Source organism: Anarhichas minor, unplaced genomic scaffold, assembly GCF_050575085.1.
Source record: "Anarhichas minor isolate MPS153535 unplaced genomic scaffold, ASM5057508v1 ptg000068l, whole genome shotgun sequence".
In the NCBI taxonomy this organism is placed as follows: Eukaryota; Metazoa; Chordata; class Actinopteri; order Perciformes; family Anarhichadidae; genus Anarhichas; species Anarhichas minor.
Window position 1 is genome coordinate 949,011 of NW_027466514.1, and position 25,130 is coordinate 974,140.

General features: G+C 39.4%; 1 protein-coding gene across 1 annotated transcript; it reads left to right on the forward strand.

The window, feature by feature from the left end:
- The first annotated feature begins 7,075 nt into the window (after nucleotides 1–7,075).
- On the forward strand, nucleotides 7,076–13,165 carry LOC142934351 (scavenger receptor cysteine-rich type 1 protein M160-like). Its single transcript, XM_076078898.1, has 7 exons — nucleotides 7,076–7,127; nucleotides 8,048–8,167; nucleotides 10,216–10,539; nucleotides 10,633–10,917; nucleotides 11,240–11,569; nucleotides 12,428–12,510; nucleotides 12,611–13,165. The coding sequence occupies exons 1-7, from the start codon at nucleotides 7,076–7,078 to the stop codon at nucleotides 12,719–12,721; spliced, it is 1,305 nt and encodes a 434-aa protein (XP_075935013.1). The 3' UTR covers nucleotides 12,722–13,165.
- Nucleotides 13,166–25,130: the final 11,965 nt, after the last annotated feature.

Below are 25,130 nucleotides of genomic sequence, written 5' to 3' on the forward strand. Positions count from 1 at the left end.
AAAGCTAATTTGAGTTTGTTTCTGTGTTTTTAATAATCAGTGTTCTGTCCTTCTGTGTCCTGTTTCACATTAAATACTGTAGCTCACAGCACCACATAGAGCATATATATATATATATATATATCTATATGTGTACTGCTGCTACCATCGAGGTCGCTGATGTACATGTCCTCTGTAATATTTCTGAGAATTTGGGGGTTTAAAGGAATAAGTGCAGTTTATGTCTGCAATCATACACATTATTTAAAGAGTGAATATTGTGTTTTTTAGACTAAATATCTTAAAGTTACAATAAAAGGAGTATATGTTTCAGTACAATCATGCAGGTGTTGAAAAGTATTCAGATTATTTTACTTTTGTGATTCTCTTCCTCCAGCAGAAGAGGACGCTCTGCACAACATTATTATTAGTAGTATGACTTTAGCAGAGATGCTCTGCAGATGGCAGCAGAACTGCTCTTTTTGCAGAGTTAAAACCTTAAAACCAGACGTTTAACATTCAGCAGCAGCTTCTTTTCGTTCATTATTACCTTAATATTGATGGTGAGAGCAGAGAGATGACAGGAAACGAGTGGAGAGAGAAGAGGTGTGACACACAACGGTCCCTGTGGACACTGATAACATTTCCATCAGTTCAATAACAGTAGAGGACTGAGTGGTGCTCAGTACACTGATACTGATGTGTAAAATGGATGATTATTGATGTTTTCTGCTACATAAATAAATAGGTGTGTGTGTGTGTGTGTGTGTGTGTGTGTGTGTGTGTGTGTGTGTGTGTGTGTGTGTGTATAATCTGAATCTGATAAGTAGCTATAGATAGTGGACTAGAAGTAGGCCTGTAAAGGAGCACAACATATAAATACTCATAAGTGCAGTACTTGAGTACTTGGTTACATTGCACCACTGTAAAAAGAGCTGTTCAAAAGTATATTCCAGCTCTAATGTATTAATATGTACTAATATATTAATAATAACAGTAATAATAATAATAAGAGACGACATCATTCCAGACTTGGAGTCTTAAACATGGAAACGTTTCAGAGTTTCTTCTCGTGGTCGTTACAGGTTGAAGCTGCAGTACAGGATGAAGCACTGTGGTATAGAGACAGTGTGCATGGTGCAGTGGAAGGCTTCTTCCAGTGGGGGCGCTACACAACACAGAGACATGAGGATGATATCTATCTCTAATTTATTCTAGGATTAGTTGTTGGTCTTTATTTAAGATTAAATGTGAAAGTCCATAGTAGTCAACAACCTGAACTCAAGGGCTGCGCTTTAAAAAGTCAAGAGTTCATGAGGACAGGCTGCCGTCACAAAGGTTTATAGGATCAATATTGAGTTATGGAGAGAGAGTTAAGAGGAACATATACGTTTATTCTTCTTTCTACTCCTTTTAGGAAATCATATATTTATTTATGTTGTTTATGAGTATTTGTTTATTGACAGTTTGATGTATTTACTGTTCATTTTATTTGTGATTCTTATTTTCTTTGACTTATTTGATGCGTGTGCAAAATAAAAAGTTAAACTAACCTAAAAGTCAAATCACTCAGCTACAGTGCAGCGCAAGATATGAATAAAAAGTCTGTAATTTAACTTCATAAAGTTCATATTTTCAGTGTCAAACAGAGAAGTCTTAGAGAACTGAGAGCTGGAGCAGAGCTGCAGATTGTTTCAGATTTGTGGATCATAAGAAGTGAACGCTGCTTCTAGGTTTAGTTTGGACTTTGGGGTCAGAAAGTAGACCTGAACCAGATCCTCAAAGTGATCCATCATTTACGTTAATATTCCAAAAACAGCTGGAATAATAGTTTGATCACCTTTCTGTGTTCGATGTAAAGCATGTGAGGACACACACACACTCACCTCTGCTGTCTGGTTGATCATCAGGACACGTTCACTGCTGTTCTTTGATTCATGACAGAACGATGGAGGTGGATTATGATTCAGATGCTCTGTGGCAGCTTTTAAATGTACAGAAAACTGGTGGAAGTTTGGAATGGTCGCAGCCAAAGGACTTCTCTTGAAGAGCAGGAAAGAAAGGAGCTGGACTGTAGAGCATTGGTTCTGATAGAACTGGTTCTGGAGGGTCTGGATCAGGACTCCAACAAGACTTTCTTGTATTTGACCTCTGAAAAGTGAACGGCAGGTGTGTAAGTTTGACTCCACTGAATATCTTTGGCTTCTGGACTCTTGGTCGGACAAACCAAGACATCTGAAGATGTCTCCTTGGACTCCATCTCAACAATGTGTGCTGCACTAAACACCACTCGTGTTTTATAGACTCAATGATCACTTTAGAAACATAACTGATGGATTCATCAGCTATTAATATTATGCTTATTGCAGCTGTAATGTCTCCTCTGAATGCCTCTCTGCTGATGTTGAAACATGTAGCGGAAATAATAAGAAGACGCTGACCGCATTAATCTGATAGGAACATCTCAGCCTGGTGCTCATGGAAACAATCATATGATCTGCAATCAGTCCGCAGCTTCTTGTGAAATCAATGATCATCAATTCAACAGAAACACAGTTCAGAAAGGTTTGCCAAAATTCACTGAGTGTGAATATCATCTTAAATGGACCGATTTAACAAAGGCAAGGGCAGTGAGAAAGAGACTCACAACAACCACAAAAAGTTAAAAAACAACCCCAAAGAGACATAAACTGACTACAAAGAGACATAATGCAACTACAGAGAGACTCCAAACAACCACAAAAACTTAAAAAACAACCCCAAAGAGCAGTGGTGGGCCGTCAGGACCAGCTAAGCCTTCTCTGCTGGCCTAAACAGAATCACAAAGTTGTAGATATTTCATAATTTAATCATTTTTCACAAATACACTACATGTATTATAATTATTTTTCCCATTATCTTATTTTCTCATTGCACAGCTCCTGTCGTCCTCTGTTGCTCTGCTTCCAGCACAGCTTGTTTCAAGGAGAGCTTTCATCCAATCAGATCTCACCTCTATGCTGTCTCTATAGAAGAGAGGCCCGAGGTCCTCTAGGTAGACTTTGCAGATTAAAGTGAATGGGGACGATATTGTTGATTGTCATAGTCTTCAACCAATCAGATCTTTAGTTTGACATGTTGGGCGTATTCCTTGACGGTCCAGAGGTACCGAGGTAGCCTGCTAAGCACGTCTGCATTAACGTGCGCCGTGATTGGTCAGTGGGCCAGCGTGACTTCTGTCAAACAGAAAGCTAGCTAGCAGAGCTTAGTGTTTAGTAAGAGTTCAGGTTGAAACACGTGTAAGAGAAGTTATGACATTTTTAGCGTTTTGCTTGGTGTAGATTCTTTGTTTTGTTAACACTCAATGGCTGAAGGAGGAGAAATGGATTTAGGAGTTACTGACTTTAATAACAAAGAAAGGAGGATGGACTTTGTCTTTAAGTGAAGGCAGCTGTGGTTAGTGAACTGCTTTTGTTTTTACATCTGCAGTAGCGTTTCTACCGTGTTCATTTGTCTATCGTGTAGTTTTTATGAATACTATGAATGGCTCGTGCTCTAGCGCTGCAGTGTTGCTGGGTAATCACATTGATTCTGACTCGTCCCTTAATGACGAAGCATCCCGTCATCGCGGGGTTATTTCGGACATTTGATTCTCTGTTTGAATCAGTAGGGAACAGCTAACTGCTGTTGTTTCCCCGCTAAGCTAGTTAGCTTAGCCTCCCTGAACACACGCGGGCCTCAGCTGTTTTTTGTTATTGTTCCGGGTTCAAAAGGTCGTTGTCTGTTACGTGAAACAGTCCACCAAAAACATCATATTTCCCACAATTTAAGCTTCTGCATTTTCCAAATGCACTAGTATTATTCAAACGTATTGTTCGGGTCGTAAGCCTCGTACCGAACGGTTTAATACGAATACGTGTATTATTACACCCCTAGAAACAAATAACCACAGATGTGGTTATTACAGCTGTGGTTGTGATTATAATGAGCTTATTAGGAGATAGCTCAAGTGTAGGACAGCACAGAAGGCCCAGGTATAAAATGTACGGCCCGCCACTGCCAAAGAGACATATAATGACTACAAAGAGACTCAAAACAACAACAAATTGTTACAAAATGACTACAAAGAGACATAATACAACTACAGAGACTCCAAACAACCACAAAAGCTTTAAAACAACCACAACGAGATGTAAAGCAACCACAAAGACACTCAAAACAACCACAAAGAAACTTAAAACTACTACAAATATACGTAAAACGACTAGAAAAAACAACCACAAACGTTTTACAATGACTACAAAGAGATGTAAAACAACCACAAAGACACGTAAGACGACCACAAAGAGACATAAACCTACAATAAAGAGATTCACAACAACATACGTTTTAAAACATCTACAGAGAGACTCAAAACAACAACACAAGTTTTGAAAACAACCACAAAGAAGTAAACAATAATTACAAAGAGGCTTAAACAACCACAAAAGTTTTAAAACGACTCCAAAGAGACGTTTGAAACGTGAAACAACTACAACGAAACGTAAACCTATAAAGAGACTAAAACAACCACACAAGTTAAAAGAAAACCACAAACAGATGTAAAACGACTACAAAGAGACGTCAACCGACTACAAAGAGACTCAAACAACAACAAAAGTTTTAAAACAACTATAAAGAGAATCTAACTCTTTCCTATATTTCTCCAGCTCTATAGATCTATAGTTCTATGGTTCTATACTACTTCCATGAGCCCACATGCTGTACAGGACAATAACTAAACAGACCAAAGAGAACCAAGAGACCAGAGTGAAGAAGTGTCTGATCCACTGGTCACACTGGAAACATGGTGGACAGAAGAAGCTGATCACGTGACAGAGACTCTTCTCTGTAAAACTAAAGACAGATAAGCCATCAGTAAAGCTCCACCTCTTCCTGTACGCAGATATACACCGAGGACAAAACACAGACACTCAGACGGGCAGAGAGACGGGCAGAGAGACGGGCAGAGAGACGGGAGAGAGACGGACAGAGAGACGGACAGAGAGACGGGAGAGAGACGGACAGAGAGACGGGAGAGAGACGGACAGAGAGACGGGAGAGAGACGGGCAGAGAGACGGGCAGAGAGACGGGAGAGAGACGGACAGAGAGACGGACAGAGAGACGGGAGAGAGACGGACAGAGAGACGGGAGAGAGACGGACAGAGAGACGGGCAGAGAGACGGGCAGAGAGACGGGAGAGATACAGGAGAGAGACGGGCAGAGAGACGGGAGAGAGACGGGAGAGAGACGGTCTACCTGGACGTCATGGATCACCTGTTGATGCTTCTGCTGCTGTTGTGGAGCTCAGGTAGCACTCTTTTAGAGATGATGTGTTTTATTACAATATTACTGTTTTATCTTTAAATCAGAGAACACACACACACACACATACACATACATACATACACACACAAACACATACACACTCACACAGACACATGCACAGACAAACACACACCCACACTTACACACACGCACACAAACACATACGCACACACACACATACACACAGACACAAAAACACGCACATACACACAAACACACACAAACACACACATACATACACACGCAAACACACGCACACACACATACACACATATTTTTATGATCAAACCAAATATGATAACCCTGCTTTTTTTGTTTTCATTTAAAATAATCATATTTATATATATATATATATCATCATATTTATATATATATAGCTACATATACATACCAGTGACTTCCTGTCTGGGTCGATGTGCTCTGTGCAGCTTGACGCGACTTCAGCGCGGGTCCGTCAAACATAGACTCTCGCGCGCCCCCTTCAGTGAGGCAGAGGTACTGTTGGCCTCCCCTCTGTGCTCTTTCTCTGCGGTTTCTGTCAGATCAGCAAGACTAACTCGGTTCTACACATACGTGAAATACATGACCTGTTCTATGGAAAGAAAGGACATACTGTGTAATAAAAGCGTCTACAAATATTACAGTGGTGACAAACAATGAGAGAGCAAAAGGCACGCGCTCAACCCAGTTTGTGAGGGATTGCACAATCAGAGATGACGCACAGCTCGCGTGTCTCCTCTCTGTTTGAACAGGACGTGCGCAAAGTCAGCGATGTTGATTATAAAAATGCTTGAAATGATTGGAATCATACAGAAGTTACATTTATAACACAGATCAGTAGAGAAATATTAATATTTATTTTATGTTATTATGTTTTTTTAATTTTCATGATGGCAGGTGAGGCTCTGCCTCCAGTGACCGCACGTCCCTGATACATACACATATATTAAAACAATGATGGTAATAAAGTGACACTTAATATAATTAAATAGATTTTAAATTATACAAATTTGATAAAAAAATATTGAATAAATTCACAAAATTTAAACTAAAATAATAAGTATATCCAAATCAATTTCTCAAGCAAAACTGATTTATATTTACTTAGGATCTGAGCAAAAGTACTTTTGATTTACTCAATATCTGAGTGAACTTTGTATTTACTAATCCTCTGAGGGAGATTGATTTATATTTACTGATTATTTGAGTGAAATTGATAAAAGCTGACTAAATATCTGGATAAACGAGCAGTCACGCTGCCAATATTCTCAACTACACAGTTAAAGATGCTCAGAGGTGAATTTAATGATGAAATATTATACGAAACTTATAGAAAACGTTGTTGTGTTTCTGTGCTGCGTTGCTGCTCAGCCCCCCTCTGGTATCTTCGGACCGGGTCGCCTACCTTTGGACTACTGGAACAAATAATAAGCTCACTCTCCTTCCGCCTTAGCTAGGCTAACGTTAGCATATAGCAGACACCTGTAACGACTGGAAGGGTGTAGCCAATCGGAGGCAGAGGAGGGGGCGGGTCTTCCCACAAGGCATTGTGGGTAGATGCGCCCAGCGAGTCATGACAGTCTTTCCCATCAGAAACGTGTCAAAGAAACAAGACAGCAGTCATTTTGTTCATGTTGTCAGTGGATTCATTTGAGACTTTGTAGTGAGTAACAGACAGATGACGTCCTACAGAGCACATAGAAGTAAGACAACCAGCCTGAGAGAGAGGTTTAGTGTAGAACCTGTGCTATGGACGGGAAGCTAATGGCCCGGCTCATCCACAGTGACCTCTGTGACCCACGTATGCATCCTGTCCCCTCCATTTACTGCCTGATAATAATCAATATAACATGTTGTTATCATCAGCAGTAGTTAGCAGCATCGTGTTCCAGCCACTGGTGGGAAACACTGGAGACCCCTCACGGATGCAGCAAGTATAAATCACTCTTAAGGTTGTGAAAGGAGGGAGTGTTTAGGAGAGGAGACAAGGACAGGTTTACAGAGTCTCAGCACAGGTTCAGCCATGAGGAGAGAGATGCTAAACAACTGTACTCAGAGAAACTTCAACAGCAGTTCTCAGCTAATGACTGCTTCTGTCTGAAAGGTTCTCACACTGAAGTGTACTCACGCAGCACGATGCTTGTTGTGATTGTATGTGATGGTGTGTGTGTTGGAAACGTTTGGATGTGAGCTGCTGTCTTCTTCGTTTTGGACATTTCTCTTTTTTTAGCCCCTCCCCTCAGGATGCTCTGCCTTCTGAGGGGAGGGGCTACATAATAACTACAAATTAAATTAAGAATTAAACAAATTATCACAAATGTTTCTTGTTTTTGTCTTATTGTCATAACAAATGTGAACCTTTAATCTACTCTCGTGTGATTGGCTGAAAAGGAAGGAGGCGTCTAACAAACAGTCCTGTTTTTAAATGCAGGTTCAACTGTCTGAATATAAATGTAACAACATCCACATAAGTTTTACATGAAGATTGCAAATACATTTAAAAACAGATATTTGTGTATTTCTTTTACATTTACTATAAACAACAAATATGTGTCTATTTCTCCAGAACTCCAGGCTGAAGGAAATCACACATCAACAGGTAAATAGAGAAAGAAAAGAGAAACAAAGAACCAGTGAAGCAGAATCAGCTTCAAGTTTTAGTTTGATATTTTATTAATTAAATTAATTTATTTTACTGACGACTCTCTTGTTTCTGTTCAGAAGCTGTCAGGTTGGTGGGAGGAGTCAGTCGCTGTGCAGGATCACTGGAGCTGAAACATGAAGGAGACTGGAGACCAGTATATGACTCTGACTGGACCCTGAAGAAAGCAGCTGATGTCTGTAGAGAGCTGGACTGTGGCTATGTTGTTTCCACCAGATGGAGAAAGAAGTCCTCAGTGAAATCTATGTGGAGGATCGATTATCACTGTGATCGCCCTGGATCTGATCTGAGAGATTGTTTAAGTTCCATCATCGTGGATCTCATCTGCTCAGGTAAGCCCATCAGTGACATCATCATCTATGACAGTAATGTATCCAGGTGGACACACACACACACATCAGCTAGAATGGCAGCAGACTTGTCTGATGAGCGGCTGCCTCAGTAAATCAGGTGCTGAATGCACCAAGACATCTTTATATATGAAACCTCCATGTCTGCTGCTCCAGGAGTCCTCTGGGCCGACCACCAACCAGCCTGAAAAGACTCCTCCTTCAGCTCCACAGCTTTCTTATTCACTGGTTTCCACCAGCAGCTTCTTTGGTTTCCAGCATAACAGGCACCAATGACCTACTGGACACAACTTAGAGCAGCTCAGCTCAGCCGGGCGCTCGTCAGTATCTCCACACCGTCCTTCAGCCTGGACACTCCTTAAGGAGAGAGTCCAGCCCCATCTCTTTACATTTCAGGGATCATTTTATAAACAGATTTATATTCTGGGTCACAGATCTTCTCACAAAAATAAGACAGAATGTTATTTAGTGTCTGGTGCAGTGGCGGCTGGCCGATAGAGGGCCATGGGGCGTGGCCCCTCCTTGAGCCTCAAAAAATAATAATAATAATAAATTATACAAATTGTCAATATTTGTGTTTTTGAAATATGGAATGTACCCAGTAATATTTGTAAAATATGATATATGTGTAAAATATATGCTCCCTGCTCGTCCTCTCCGCTCGTCTCAGCAGCGCTGGGGCCATCGAGGAACGGCCCACAGGAGGCGGGTCTATGAAGCAGTTCAGCCAATTGCTGATTCAAGACATAAATGAGTGACATACAATTTAGCCAATCAGCGTCCTCAAATAGATTCAGCTCGGGTCGCGCGTCCTCATCAGGAGAAGTCTCTCCAGGCGAGCGCGAGCGCCAGCGCGAGCACTCCTCCTCCAAGACCCGTTTGAGAGGAGAACTTTGAGGAGAAACTTCAGTCAACGAGCTGATCCCAGATCAGCCTGACCTCACAGTCAGACAGCAGACTGGCGGGAAAGGGAAGCAGTACATGAAGCTTCTCTAGTAGCTGTACACCAGACAGGTTAGGCTAACTGGATGACGTCATGCTCATAACTTACTTAGCTTTTTAAAACAACGAGGACAGATCCAGCACGGACAGTTAGGGAGTGAGGGATGAGGAGGTAAGGAAACATGAGAACACCAGGGTAGGGAGTGAGGAGTGAGGGATGAGGAGGTAAGGAAACATGAGAACACCAGGACACACATGGAGAACTCTGTCAAGATACATATCAGACAAAGTGAACATCTTTTCTTCTACATAGTTGTCCTCAGTCTCATCTGCTTAACGTGGTCATGGAGACATCAACATTTAATAGAGATGTTAAATTAACAGTGAAAACTCATCACAGCTTAATTTAACATCAGTATTCATAATTACACTTCATGTTTACTTCTCCTGATCTTTACCTCCTATAACAAGGTCCATAGGGGCATCTCAATACATACACATGTTCTATTGTATTATATTTTATATATAAATATATGTATGTGTTTTATATTATAGTGAATATTATTATATGATAATGAATAATATTATATATATATTATACTGAATTCCCTGTGAGGGAGACTAAAATAAGATGTCCTGACGTGTTTATCAAAGTGTTATTTAATGTTTTTTTTCATGTTGGAATAAATGTTAAATATTTAACTGCAAAGTAGTAATGCGTGTTTGATACTTTAATTATAAATCATTCTGGGATGTTTGCTGAAATTGGACGGCCCTACCTAGAACATGTTCCACCAGACACCTCTGGTCTTTTCTCTCTCTCTCTCTCTCTCTCTCTCTCTCTCTCTCTCTCTCTCTCTCTCTCTCTCTCTCTCTCTCTCTCTCTCTCTCTCTCTCTCTCTCTCTCTCTCTTCTATCTTCTATCATCTCTCCAGACTCTGTCAGGCTGGTGAATGGGACTAGTCTGTGCTCAGGCAGACTGGAGGTGAAGTCTAACCAGTCTAACCAGTCTAACCAGTGGTGGTCCTCAGTGTGTGAAGATGACTTTGACCAGCAGGATGCAGAGGTGGTCTGTAGGGAGCTTGGCTGTGGGGCTCCTTCAGTCCTCCAGGGGGCGCTCTATGGAGAAGTGGAGGCTCCAATGTGGACCAAAGAGTTCCAGTGTGGAGGCAATGAGTCTGCTCTCCTGGACTGTAGAAGCTCAGGCTCAGATAGAAACACCTGCTCACCTAACAAAGCTGTTGGACTCACCTGCTCAGGTAGAAGAGGAGCTGCAGCTTTGATCTGGTTCATTTCTGTTCTACTGAAACTCACTTTGTTCTTTTACTGACGACTCTCTTGTTTCTGTTCAGAACCTGTCAGGTTGGTGGGAGGAGCCAGTCGCTGTGCAGGAACACTGGAGGTGAAACATCTAGGAGACTGGAGACCATTATATTACTATGACTGGAGCCTGAAGGAAGCAGCTGTTGCCTGTAGAGAGCTGGACTGTGGCTCTGCTGTTTCTACCAGAAAGAGAGATGAGTCCTCAGAGAGATATGTGTGGAGGATCGACTCTGACTGTGTTCACTCTGGATCTGCTCTGAGAGAGTGTTTAACATTAGATTCCTCTTCCTCCATCGTGGATCTCATCTGCTCAGGTAAGCCCATCAGTGACATCATCTAGACATCATCTCTGACAGCAGTGTTTCCAGTATGTTCCTTCCTCTGTCACAGTGACAGTCAGTGGGTTTCCATTGGACTGAACTGTAAAGTTATCCAGGACAACGACACCCTGAAGTGTAGAGAGGTGGGCTGGTTTCTGGAAGCTTCAAACCCTCCATAGACTGCTGAGCTCCACCTGAGAGGACACACCTGTCTGTCTGTCTGTCTGTCAGACCTGTGACATCACGTCCTTATTCAGGGTCCATCTTGTTCAATGGAGTGTAAACATGAACTTTCATCATCTCTCTGTGTTTACAGACCTGCTGCTTCAGCCAATCATCACTGTGTCCTCCTCAATGTACGGGGTCTCCGAGGCCCAGCAGCAGGGGGCTCCGGTGCTCAGGCGCTCCACCTTCACCATCTGCTGCTCCATCCAGCCACAGTACCCAGGAGGCTCCTTCCACCTCACCTTCACCTCCTCCAACTCAGCAGACAACTACACCCAGCCTGCTGTCAATCACTCTGCCCACTTCCTGTTTCCTGCTGCAGAGCCCGCCCACCAAGGAAGCTACAGCTGTGTTTATCACCTCTATGTTTTCAATCATAACTTCTCCTCTGAGAGCCGTCTGCTCTCCATCACTGTCTTAGGTAAGCTGACTGTTTACATGCAGGTTTGAAGATGATTGGTCCAAACTGACTGAAGATGATCAGCTGACCACAGAGTCCATGTTGTTTCTGGAATGACACTGTGACTCCTGTCATTGTGTTACACATGTCATATAGTAACCAAACCTCAACACAGTCTATTAAGGCAACAGCTCACAATCTACTGTAGGACAGAGCAGGTTTGGTTACCAGGACAACTCTGGTTCTCTGAGAACTGAAGCACCTTCTGACGTGACCAATCACAAAGCTCCACTGTCACCACATCAGTCATAACACCCCTTAGCCCCCAACTCGCCATTTTAAAGTGTAGTTCCTCCACCAATCAGAAGCAAGAAGGGCGGTGTGCTCCGATACCTCACTCAGAGAACCAGGGTTATCCTGGAGACCAAACGTTGAGACGGTCGTTAATAATAGCGATTACGCTTTCAATTGACTCTTCACTAAGTCCCGCCCCTCTAGCGCTGACTGGCCAATCACAGTGTAGCATGAGCCAGCTCTGACCAGGAGCTCTGGTGATGAAAACAGGACATATGTGATGACATCATCGTAACATGAACCCAAGACTAACCTGCATTCTCTCTAGTGTCCACCAGGGGGCGACTCCTCTGGTTGTATAGAAGTCTATGAGAAAATGACTCTACTTCTCTCTTGATTTATTACCTCAGTAAACATTGTAAACATGAGTTTATGGTCTCAATCTCTAGTTTCAAGTCTTCTTCAATACAGCATGATGTTCATTTAGTACATTATGGTCCATTTAGAGTCACACAGACCATAAAGCAGGCGACGTGATGTTGAGTGATGTCGTGTGATGTGATGACTGTCCATGTGTTTGTTCAGATCCAACTCCTCTGATCATCAAAGCCATCGTCCTGCCGCTGGCTCTGCTGTTGCTGAACGTTGCCCTTTACTTCTACTGTAAGGTACGGACACACGTCTGTTGTTTAGACCAGCCACTGAGATGAAGCTCTCGCTCTGTGTTTAGTGAACTGAAGACAGGACTGTGCTGTCATGTCTCTGCAGGCCAACAGGGGGCAGATGCCGTGCAGACAGAAGAACACTGAGCTGGTTCGTTATAAGCTGGGTGTTCCTGCAGCTGAAGAAGAAGAAGAAGGAGCTCAGGGAGCAGAGTAGCTCCTCCAAGGAGCTCATCTCACATCCAGATGGTTTCTACCACACAACCACCACCAGCTCCCTTTGATACGCATGTTCCCTTAAACCAGAAGGCTGAATATGATCTCACATTATTATAGCCCGTCTGTCTTACTCTCAACAATGTGTTGGTCTCTCCATACCTTCTGACTTCCTGTCTGTGGCTCTCAGCTCCAAGCCCATTGGTTCCCGCTGAAGACGTGAATCTTTAAAAGCACCTCACAGATATAAAGCTTCATTTAAAAGTAGACTTGAGAGCAGGTTTACCAGAGTCCAGTCAGAAACCAGAGACTATCAGGAACAATGTTAATGTGATGTATTAGAATAAACATGAAACACTGACATACTGTATATCTTCTACATTCTGTAGAACGATACTCAATGTTGACAATCTGTTGCTGTTTGTCCTTTAAAAGTATAATGAACTTCACGACTTCACTTATTGTAGTGAGCAACATGTTGGCAGCAGGACAACATGTTGCTCAAAGATAATCACAATAATACAAATAGGAACAACGTCCCGCTGTGATCAGCCCCTAAAAACTCATTTATTTGAGATTCAGACATTTTACTATTTTGCTCATTGTTGTACTTCTTGATTTTACTTAATTTAGTAATTAAGGATTTTACTTATTTTTCATAATTAAGGATTTTGCGTTCATCATAAGAACATTGTAATCATTGATTTTGCTTGTTTTTTATAAGTAGAGGGATTTAGGATATTACTTATTTCATGAGATTTCTGCTTGAATTTATTCATCTTAAAGTTAAGGATTTTGCTTATTTCTTAAGAACATTGTCATTATGGATTTAGCTTGTTTTTATAATCAAAGATTTTGCTTATTTCAAAAGAATTTTGCTAATTTTTGTTCTTCGTTAATTGATTTCATTTTGTAATTAAGGAATTTAAAAAATAAATAATAAAGGATTTTGCTTAAATCATGAGCGTTTCGCTTGATTTTGTAATTAACGAAATTACCTTTTTCATTAATATTTTGCTTATTTTGTACTTCATGAATTTACAATATTATGTAATTATGGGTTTTTCTTATTTCATAAGTTTATTTCATTTTCTAAATAAGGATTTTGCATATTTCATAAGAACTTTGCTTTTTGTTGTTCTTCAGTATTTTCATTACTTTTGTGCAAAAAGGATTTTGATACAAAATATCTTCCTAATCAAGCAATCATGGGCGAGACTGTGGCTAAGTGGATAGCAGGGCTGTCTTTCAATCAGAGGGTCGGTGGTTCGATCCCCGCCTCCGGCTCTGCTAGTCGCATGTCGATGTGTCCTTGAGCAAGACACTTAACCCCGAAATTGCTCCCGTAGCTGTGCCTACGGTGTAGAAATGTGATAGAATCTGATCTGAATTGTAAGTTGCTTTGGATAAAAGTGTCTGCTAAATGACTGTAATGTAATGTAACAATCTGAATTAAATATGAACACATATGTAAAACTAAACACACATACTTGTACTGCACAGATACATGTAGTACTAGTACTACTTTAACAAAGTACTTTAAGGGTTGTTGAACTCGGGTCCAGTCGGATCATTTCTGGACGTGGAACAGACAACATGTGACCCTTTAACAACCAGAACCAAACCTGAGCGTCATTAGAAGGACTTTAAACTCACATGTGCACATCTGTGTTCAGATATGTGCACATGATCAGTTTCCATGTGTCCACACAGAGAGATGAAATGATGAAGATCACTGTGATAAATGTATCTCTATCATCTGTGTTCAAAGAAAACTAAACCAGTTTAATAAACTATGAAACTCTGTGAATGAGCTGACTTTAACAGATTGTAAGTAATAACCAAAGCCTTGACGTTGTTGGGAACGAAAAGGAGCGTGTTTCATATCAGGCCACATATCAGCTGTTATCACAATACATGCACAAAGTAATCACAGACAGCTGCTCTTTAAAGTATAACAGAGTTTATTAAGTTCCAATAATAATGATCTAATCAACTAATATCTAAAACTAACAACTATCTAAAATCAACAAACTGTGGAAAGGGGGGAGAGAGAGAGTGAGAGAGAGAGAGAGAGTGTGTGTGTGTGTGTGCATGCATGTAGTGTGTGTGTGTGGGGGGGGGGTAGAGGTGAGAGAACAGCTTCAGACAAAGTATGATGTAATCTAAAACGTGGCTATGTCACGTGGGACTACACGTTGAAGATAGCTTTAAAACTATCAAACTGGAGTCTGCACGTGAAGATATCGCGAGACCACAAAATGGCGCGAGACTCTAAAATGGCGAATACAGAGGTCACACCATAATCCACCAATCCATTTAAACATCAAATGCAAATTTTCCAAAAAGAAATGCCATACTCAAGACTTCAGTTTGATGCTACACAATGCACTTTAAATAATAATAATAATAATAATGAACTTTATTTATAAAGCACTTATCTTAACAATGCTACAAAGTGCTTCACAATAAGAAAATAAAATAACAATAGAAATTCACACTGTAACAATGAAAGTGTGAAGCATTAAGAGACGTCTGACTGTTGTCCCGGTGCGTTTGGGTCCTTGCAGGGTCTCTGCAGGCGGGTACGAGCCCGTGGTGATAGAGAGCCATTAAACCGGCGGACACGTCGACCCGAGGACGGACGGATCGTCCTGTCTTCTGTCTCGCTGCTGGTTTTTCCTGGAACTTCAGCCGGTCTGACGCCGTGAGGGGAGAAACACCTCGTCAGTTTGCACTTTATGTGAAGTGTGTCTGCACTCCGTTCAGCTGCTTGTTGAGGCCGACCCATGTGTGAGACTAAATATCTTAAAGTTACAATAAAAGGAGTATGTTTCAGTACAATCATGCAGGTGTTGAAAAGTATTCAGATTATTTTACTTTTGTGATTCTCTTCCTCCAGCAGAAGAGGACGCTCTGCACAACATCATCATTATTAGTAGTATGACTTTAGCAGAGATGCTCTGCAGATGGCAGCAAAACTGCTCTTTTTGCAGAGTTAAAACCTTAAAACCAGACGTTTAACATTCAGCAGCAGCTTCTTTTCGTTCATTATTACCTTAATATTGATAGTGAGATATATATAATATATATATATATATATATATATATATATATATATAAAATATATATATATATATACGTATATATACTGTAGGCTATATATATATATAAAGTGTATTCACATGGACTAAAGATGGCGCTGTTGAGTTCTGACTAAGTTTTACTTCTGAAATATCAAAATCATTTGTAGTTTTCTGGGAAACAAAATGTGTCAGAAAAAAAGCAGCGGTGGAAGAAGTACTCGGATCTTTTACTGAAGTAAAACTAGCTATAAACAGCGTAGTAATACTCTGTTACAAGTAAAAGTCCTGCATTCAAACTCTTAAGTAAAAGTACTAGTATCAAAATATACAAGTACCAAAAGTAAAAGTATTCATTTTGGCCATTTTCATTAAAAAAATATGAATAATTTATAACTACTGATGCATGAATGTGTTCATAACTTTAATGTTATAGTTTGTCAAGCTGGGGTTCATGTCCAAACAAATACATCATCCCTTTATTTGTTGATTATATTTAGTATTAATAATCTGAATCTGATACGTAGCTATAGATAGTGGACTAGAAGTAGTTCTGTAAAGGAGCACAAAAAATAAGTATCTCATAAGTACAGTACTTGAGTACTTAGTTACATTGATTGCACCACTGGAAAAAGAGCTGTTCAAAAGTATATTTCAACTCTAATGTAATATGTAGGCTACTAATGTACTAATAATAATTATAATATTAATATTATTAATATTAATAACAATAATAATACGAATAATACTAATAACAACATCAACACGATTATTATTATTAATAATACTATTAATAACCAAAAAGCATCTTTATAGTAGCAAAAACAAGAGGTAAAAACTAGGTATTTATCTCAATGACTAAACCTTCAAGAGTGGGTTTGGTCAATAATATTAATATTAATAATAATAAAATAATAATAATAATAATTACCCAAAAGCATCTTTATAGTCGCAAAAAACAAGACAAAACAATAGACAATGAAGTATTTATTTAAGTGAATAAATCTTCAAGATGAGGTTTGGTCTTCAGAGTCTCTCACTACACATTCTTGGTTTACCTGCACAGGTGCTTTCACTTAATTACACTAATTAGAGTTTGCCCTCACAAACTGCAGAGTTTATCCGACACCATATTGGCCTTCTCTTTTCATCCCTTATTGATTGATTGGAAGTGCAGTTGGTGGTGCAGAGGTCAGTGAATATATGAGTTTTCTCTTCTGTATTTAAGATATATTTCTGCTCAATAATATCCAGGTGTAGTTGTTTTTAAACGCTGATAACGGTGATGTAACGTGATGGTAATTATATGCTAATTGAGGCTAACACTCACTTAATGTTAGCTAGCTAGTTAGCCGAAGCTAACTGGTGCTGCGCTAATGTAGCAGCTAAGTCTCTCTCTTTCTCTCTCTCTCTCTCTCTCTCTCTCTCTCTCTCTCTCTCTCTCTCTCTTTCTCTCTTTTATATATTAATGTTAAGTTTACATATTTTCGAAAAGTTAAGAGAAGCTAGCTATATTCGTTATTATGTGTTTTTTATTTAGACGCTAGCTTACTTAGGTACATTAGCTTAACAGAGCTAACGTTATACTCTGGGGCTGGAAGTATCATACATTTAGTACTGTAGCCTACGTTTGATGTACTGCTACCATATATTACTACTCCACTACGTTTCAGAGATAAATATTGTACTTTATACACAATGATCCACTGAGCCACTCTGCATTCTCTAGTACATTTTTGTGCTAATACCTGTATACTGTCTTATTGCTACTTCCACCATTGTACACAATCTACATTTTCACGACATGTTTGGCACACGGAAGTTTACTGCCTGCTATAGCAGTCAGCAAAAAAAAAAAAAAACCCCCGAAAAGACAATCTGTTTCACACTATTTATCATTTTCTATTGCTCGGCAGACTTGTGGTTGGCACCTTAAGGCGATATCAAAGATATCATTACAGCTCTGCTCTATGTAGCGTTAAAGTGTAGGAGCGTTCCTGTATGTCATGAGTCAAGAAACACCGGTTACTGGTTAACACCAGTAGGCTGCTGTGATTGACAGTTACAGTGAGATGAGACGTGTGAGCGCCACAGAGTGTGTGGTTGAAACTTTCCTCAAATGAAGAAGCAAACTGAGGAGATTTATTAGTTTCCAAGTGGGAAAAATGGAACATTGTTCGTGTTGTGAAGCCCTCCGTCGACATCAATATACAGAAACACTTAAAGTGCATTAAAAGGAAAAATGAAAGTAGTAGTTGATGGTTTAACATGTGGGGCAGACATGACAAACAGTTTCTGCATCACTGCAGTTACAACAGGAGTTCTGCACCAGTAGTTCTCACTATTATTTCCATGAGAGTTATACTGGAAACCAGTGACAGAAGAAGTATTCAGATATTTCAATAAAAGTACTGATACCACACTGAAAATACTTGTTTACAATTAGAAGTCCTGTGTTCAACACCTTAAATATAAATGTACTGAAAGTAAAAGTAATGATTGATCAGTGAAATGTTTTACTATCATATCTGATGTTCAGGATTAATATTACTGCTGCATTAATCAACGTCAACACATAAAGGAACACTTCATCCTTCAGTTTATCACAAACATTCAACATCAACACATAAAGGAACACTTCATCCTTCAGTTTATCACAAACATTCAACATCAACACATAAAGGAACACTTCATCCTTCAGTTTATCACAAACATTCAACATCAACACATAAAGGAAACACTTCATCCTTCAGTTTATCACAAACATTCAGCATCAACACATAAAGGAAACACTTCATCCTTCAGTTTATCACAAACATTCAACATCAACACATAAAGGAAACACTTCATCCTTCAGTTTATCACAAACATTCAACATCAACACATAAAGAAAACACTTCATCCTTCAGTTTATCACAAACATTCAACATCAACACATAAAGGAAACACTTCATCCTTCAGTTTATCACAAACATTCAACATCAACACATAAAGGAAACACTTCATCCTTCAGTTTATCACAAACATTCAACATCAACACATAAAGGAAACACTTCATCCTTCAGTTTATCACAAACATTCAACATTAACACATAAAGAAAACACTTCATCCTTCAGTTTATCACAAACATTCAACATCAACACATAAAGGAACACTTCATCCTTCAGTTCATCACAAACATTCAACATCAACACATAAAGGAACACTTCATCCTTCAGTTCATCACAAACATTCAACATCAACACATAAAGGAACACTTCATCCTTCAGTTTATCACAAACATTCAACATTAACACATAAAGGAACACTTCATCCTTCAGTTCATCACAAACATTCAACATCAACACATAAAGGAACACTTCATCCTTCAGTTTATCACAAACATTCAACATCAACACATAAAGGAACACTTCATCCTTCAGTTTATCACAAACATTCAACATCAACACATAAAGGAACACTTCATCCTTCAGTTTATCACAAACATTCAACATCAACACATAAAGGAAACACTTCATCCTTCAGTTTATCACAAACATTCAGCATCAACACATAAAGGAAACACTTCATCCTTCAGTTTATCACAAACATTCAACATCAACACATAAAGAAAACACTTCATCCTTCAGTTTATCACAAACATTCAACATCAACACATAAAGGAAACACTTCATCCTTCAGTTTATCACAAACATTCAACATCAACACATAAAGGAAACACTTCATCCTTCAGTTTATCACAAACATTCAACATCAACACATAAAGGAAACACTTCATCCTTCAGTTTATCACAAACATTCAACATTAACACATAAAGAAAACACTTCATCCTTCAGTTTATCACAAACATTCAACATCAACACATAAAGGAACACTTCATCCTTCAGTTTATCACAAACATTCAACATCAACACATAAAGGAACACTTCATCCTTCAGTTCATCACAAACATTCAACATCAACACATAAAGGAACACTTCATCCTTCAGTTCATCACAAACATTCAACATCAACACATAAAGGAACACTTCATCCTTCAGTTCATCACAAACATTCAACATCAACACATAAAGGAACACTTCATCCTTCAGTTTATCACAAACATTCAACATTAACACATAAAGGAACACTTCATCCTTCAGTTCATCACAAACATTCAACATCAACACATAAAGGAACACTTCATCCTTCAGTTTATCACAAACATTCAACATCAACACATAAAGGAACACTTCATCCTTCAGTTTATCACAAACATTCAACATCAACACATAAAGGAACACTTCATCCTTCAGTTTATCACAAACATTCAACATTAACACATAAAGGAACACTTCATCCTTCAGTTCATCACAAACATTCAACATCAACACATAAAGAAACACTTCATCCTTCAGTTTATCACAAACATTACAGATGCCTGGACTTCCTCACTTCTGCCTCTAGGAGAACATCGAAGTTCTCCATTTTCTCCGCCTCTTTCCGTGTCCGCGTAGCAAGAAAGTGTCGATGTGCACCAAAAGGCGAAAAATCCGATGCACGAAACCCTGCGAAGCTTTAGAAAGTCGAATCATCTCACTTGTATGTTCGACGTTTGACGCTTCTCATCCCATATTCCCACTAATCGCCCAAAACTGGTGTTATGAACTCCCAAAAAAATGATCGAATAGCTCTGTAATGTACCGTGTTACAATTCATATCACACACATATCAGTTCACATACGACAACGATGTTGAGCGAAGCATAAAAGTAACTGGATTTCTTTCAGCTAATTTCTGCCTGAAATGTACTGTTCTATGTCATCAGCATAAAGTAGTATATAAAAAAATACAGTCATCTATTTTAACCCCCAGTTTGTGAAATTCAGGGGTTTCTTTTGTTGGTAGACAAGATGTGTTTCTCCTTCAGAGGCTGGAGTAGTACCCTCAACATGCCAATAATAGACTGCAGAGTCAGTTCATGCGGTGAAGGACACGCTGCCACTCAAGAGGAAGCACTTGATAGGGATTTGTTTCTTTTTCTCTGCTTTAGTTTTGCTTCTGCAGCAACACTAAAGTCTCCACAGAAGTCCTTTAAGTTTCGTCTTATCTTGAAAATGAAGAGAAACTAAGCAAAGTCTGTGTTTCTTAGGATTGGTCTAACGGTCAAAGGACAATAAATTATTGGGGTTTTAAAAGATACAAGATCTTTTAGGCTGATCTGTAGTCTGAAGACAGTCTTGATTTTGCTTCAAGAAACCCAAAAACAAACAAATATATTTCATAGAAATAAAGAAAAGTTAGTGGCTAACTTGCAGCCATGTTTCTGTGGTAGCAATCAATGACACCAGTGTGGATTAAGAAATGAGGGAAGTAACTTTTAGAGAAAGTTTAATACAACAGTGACGACATCGGTACTGAGTCCTGCCACATTAAGAAGCCACAGCAGCTCAGCTCTGCACAAATCTGCTCTGATTGATTTTATAATTAAAGTTCTAGTATTGTTACAGTCATCACTGAATTTCCCAGTAAAATGTCCTTTTAACTGTTTAATTCTTCTACACGAAGCAAACATTTTCTGTTTTATGCAGTCGCTCTTTCAAGTTTTTATTTTGAAAACAGTCTTAATTTACAGAGAATTCATGATAATTTAGATTATCAAGATATATTTAGATAGTCAAGAACTAGACGACTTTGTGCAAGTAATGAATTTATATGTCTATGTGATTTTAAATTGAAAAGTTAAAACTGATCCATGAAATTTCTTGACAAAACCCTGAAACATTCTGCTGTACAGATGAGCAAAAATTAGGAACGGCTGTTTGATTTCCACTTGTTTAGTTTGCCAGCTTTGTCACAAAAGCCTGGAAAAAAAGGCACAATGTTTATTTAATTTCAGATTTTTTTCCAGTACGACATCCTAAATGTTTCTGTCAGTGATTTCTCTGTTGTTTGAAAAGCTATATCTTACATTCTGGGCCCGGCTTGTATGGAAGTATGGTGTCCTGTAAGGCCACGTGAGCTGTGCATTGCATGACACAATAACGAAAATTTAATTAATTTTTCTCTCTGAAATCTGACTATTAGATCGATATAAATCAGTCAAAAGCTAACTTTGTGGAACTGGAGCCTGACCTCAGATGACTTTATTTCTCTGGCAGGCTTTTATTCTGAAATCTCATCTAGACGATCCATCTTCCACATTCACTTCCACTAAGCTGCTCTGTTACTGTACATTTCCCTCAAAAATAAATGGTTTTCACACTGTAATAAGAAGTGTCAGTGTTGCTCATGTGTGCAGCATCAATTCCAGGATTAACTGCATAAAAGCGTTATCAGCTTTCACACTTTATGCTCTGATCTCAACAGTTTCCTGCTTAGTACCGAGTCGGTGTGAAGTATCATTTCTGTGCAAATGCATATGTGTGATTGACTCAGGAAAAAACGAATTACAGTATCACTTTCCCCTCTTTCCTTCTTACTTTCTTTTTCTTTTCTGTTCAGCTACAGTCCGCTCCCTCTGGTCACCTGCAAAAGGTTGATAGAGGGATTTATATTGTGATCTACTCTCGTGATGATTGTGTTTCAGTTAATATTCAGATAATTGCACAAAATTAAAAATCAAACTCCTCACGTTCTAATCTTTAATTTAGCGTTTTTGCTGCCAAATCAGTCCTCTGAATAAGTCAGCACAGCTGATCAGGAATATATTTTAACCAATCAGAATCAACTTAATGGAAATAGAAGTTGATTAGTTTTGTCTCAGAAAAGCTGAACTACAACTTTATATGTTTTAAGCCCTGATTCTGAACCATTGAGTCATTATTCATTAATGGTTCAACCTATTTTGCTGAATTTAAATAGTCAATCTTAACCTGAATCTGTTTTTATATTGATCTTGTTGTGTTGCTACAGAATATTGGATGGTGCAACATAATGAGGCAATCTGAAGAAAACAGCTGTTTGATATCAAATCAGTGCAGACGATGGGAGGAGGTCAGTGTTGGATAAACTTAAACTTGAGGTTCAGTTCCCCAAAATAATTAACTAAAAGCTTGAAGTAGTTCATGAAATATTCCACATTAATGGAGATTAAGGGCCTTTGGCCACTAACGCCTTTTTTTCTTAACGCCAGCGTCATTTTTTCAATTGTTCCCAATGAGGAGAGAGGGAATGCGGCCGCCAAGTTAAAAAGCGCTGGTGATGTCACTGTAGTAAATGAAAGAGAAGCAATGTTTTGGCCATGTCAGTTTATCCTGACCTCATATGTCAGACAGACACCATCTAACAAAGACCTTGCTCTAACGTAACGGCTGTCAGATGTGCGACGACAAGCTCCTCGGTATAAAGTATGAAGCAGGCATCCTCCGGCTGGTGCTCGTGGTGAAAAAGCAATATGTTGTCAAGATATTGTTGTGGTAGAAAAGTGATTGGAGCGCTTTTCCCATTGAAAACGCTGAGAGGAACTCTACCCAGCGGCGCCACGTGGACCCAGGCCCAACACAGTGGTTGTATAAACCTGATCCTAACTTTATCTTAAACCTGCAAACAAAGGGCTTTTATTTAATTTGATGGCATTTTCAGTGGTGGAAGCACAAACAGTACCTCCATAGTTCTGGGGGATGACTGCAGTATTTTGAGGGCACGGATTACTAAATGCAGAGAACAAAAGTATATTTTGCACACAAATGACCAATTCAAGGTAATAATTTATCAAGTCAAATCTTATTTATAGCCCAATACCACAAAAGGCTTTACGAACTGTACAACACGGGTCACCCTCTGTATTTCTATGCACAAAATGCATTTCATGCCATCACATGTCTCCACTGCCACCATGCATGAATCTGAATATATTCTCCTTTAAACAGTAATTCATTTATTGCTTCACTACTTCATTGCCTGAGCTGGAGTATGTTCCTCTATGTTCCTCTTTGCCTTTATTGACCCGTTTATCCTTTGTTCCACATCGCTCCTCTCTGTTCACGTGTTTCTTTTTCACCTCTACTGTCAATTATCACATCTGAAACTAGAAAGGCACTCGGAGAGCGCAGACCTCCACCGAGGCCGATCTGCTCTAATAATCTAATATTTCATTGGGTTCCTCGTCGGCTCGTGCTACACCCTTCCACTCAGTTACATGAACATCTGGCCTGTAGTTCTTCCTGTAATCCTGCTGACAAACAAAAAACCTCTTTGTCAAAAGTAATAACATATCCTTCACATTTACATTTAGAATAAGGAACACCAGAACACCCCCTTGTAATATATCTATTTTGGAGCCTGATTAACTAGAAATATGAGTATTTAACAATAATATGCACGTAGAGCTCAGCCTCAGACTTTGACCCACTCGACTAGAATCACCTCATGATTGTTCGGGAGTCCCCAGCTTGATCCCCCCCCCCCCCCCCCCCCCCCCCCACAGAGTTTAGTATTTACTGTACATGACTGAGTTTATCTAAATATAATCTTAGAATATGCATCTCATTTTCATAAACAGGAACTACAGTCTAATTTTGGGGAGGGGGGGAATAAGATTCCCCTCAATTAATTACTTACCAGAAAAGGATGTGGTTATTAGTGGAGGACCTCCGAGGTGAAAACAGAAGTACAGTTTGCCCCAGTTTGGTTCCTGGTACTCTCCGGTGTCTCTGTTCCTGATTCTGGACCAGGTTAATCCCAAACTGGTGCAACTATACAAAGTCTGTCCTTGACCAAACTTATATCACTCTGATTTGGACTTGCCAACAAAAGTTGCTCTCCCGTCATGTGCTGATGCTGCTTCCAGACAGAATTAAAAGTTGTTCTTTTTATTGCAACCTGAGTGTTACATTTAAGTCAACAGCTGGAGGTAAATTCAGACACCCTCCAGCAAAATATGTAGATATTCAATTTAATTGAATTGAATTTAATTAAAATATAAAACCAGCTGCACATGCAGTGCATCCTCTTGTGGCTACAGTACATGGCAGTCTGGTCTGTTTATTTGGTGTCGTATATCTGTGTAGTATTTTTGTATTCTGTTTTCAGTCCCAGTACCGATGTATGTTTGAGTATCGGCCCATACTGATTTATTTAATCAATAAGCTGTGTGGAAGAGACTGAGTCATTCTTTTATGTGTAAGGAAACATCAGGTTTGACTTACACAATCTAACGTTGTAAAACTAAATACAACAAATAGATTCATAGATATAAATGCGCTGAATTGTCATTTATTAAGATAATGGTGTCCAAAACGAGATCGGCCCATTGTCCCAGATAACCGATCCAGCTGTTAGCGTCGGCATCGGTCCGATGCATCTCTACTTTGTGTGCAAATTCTGCTGTCATGGGGATGTTTTT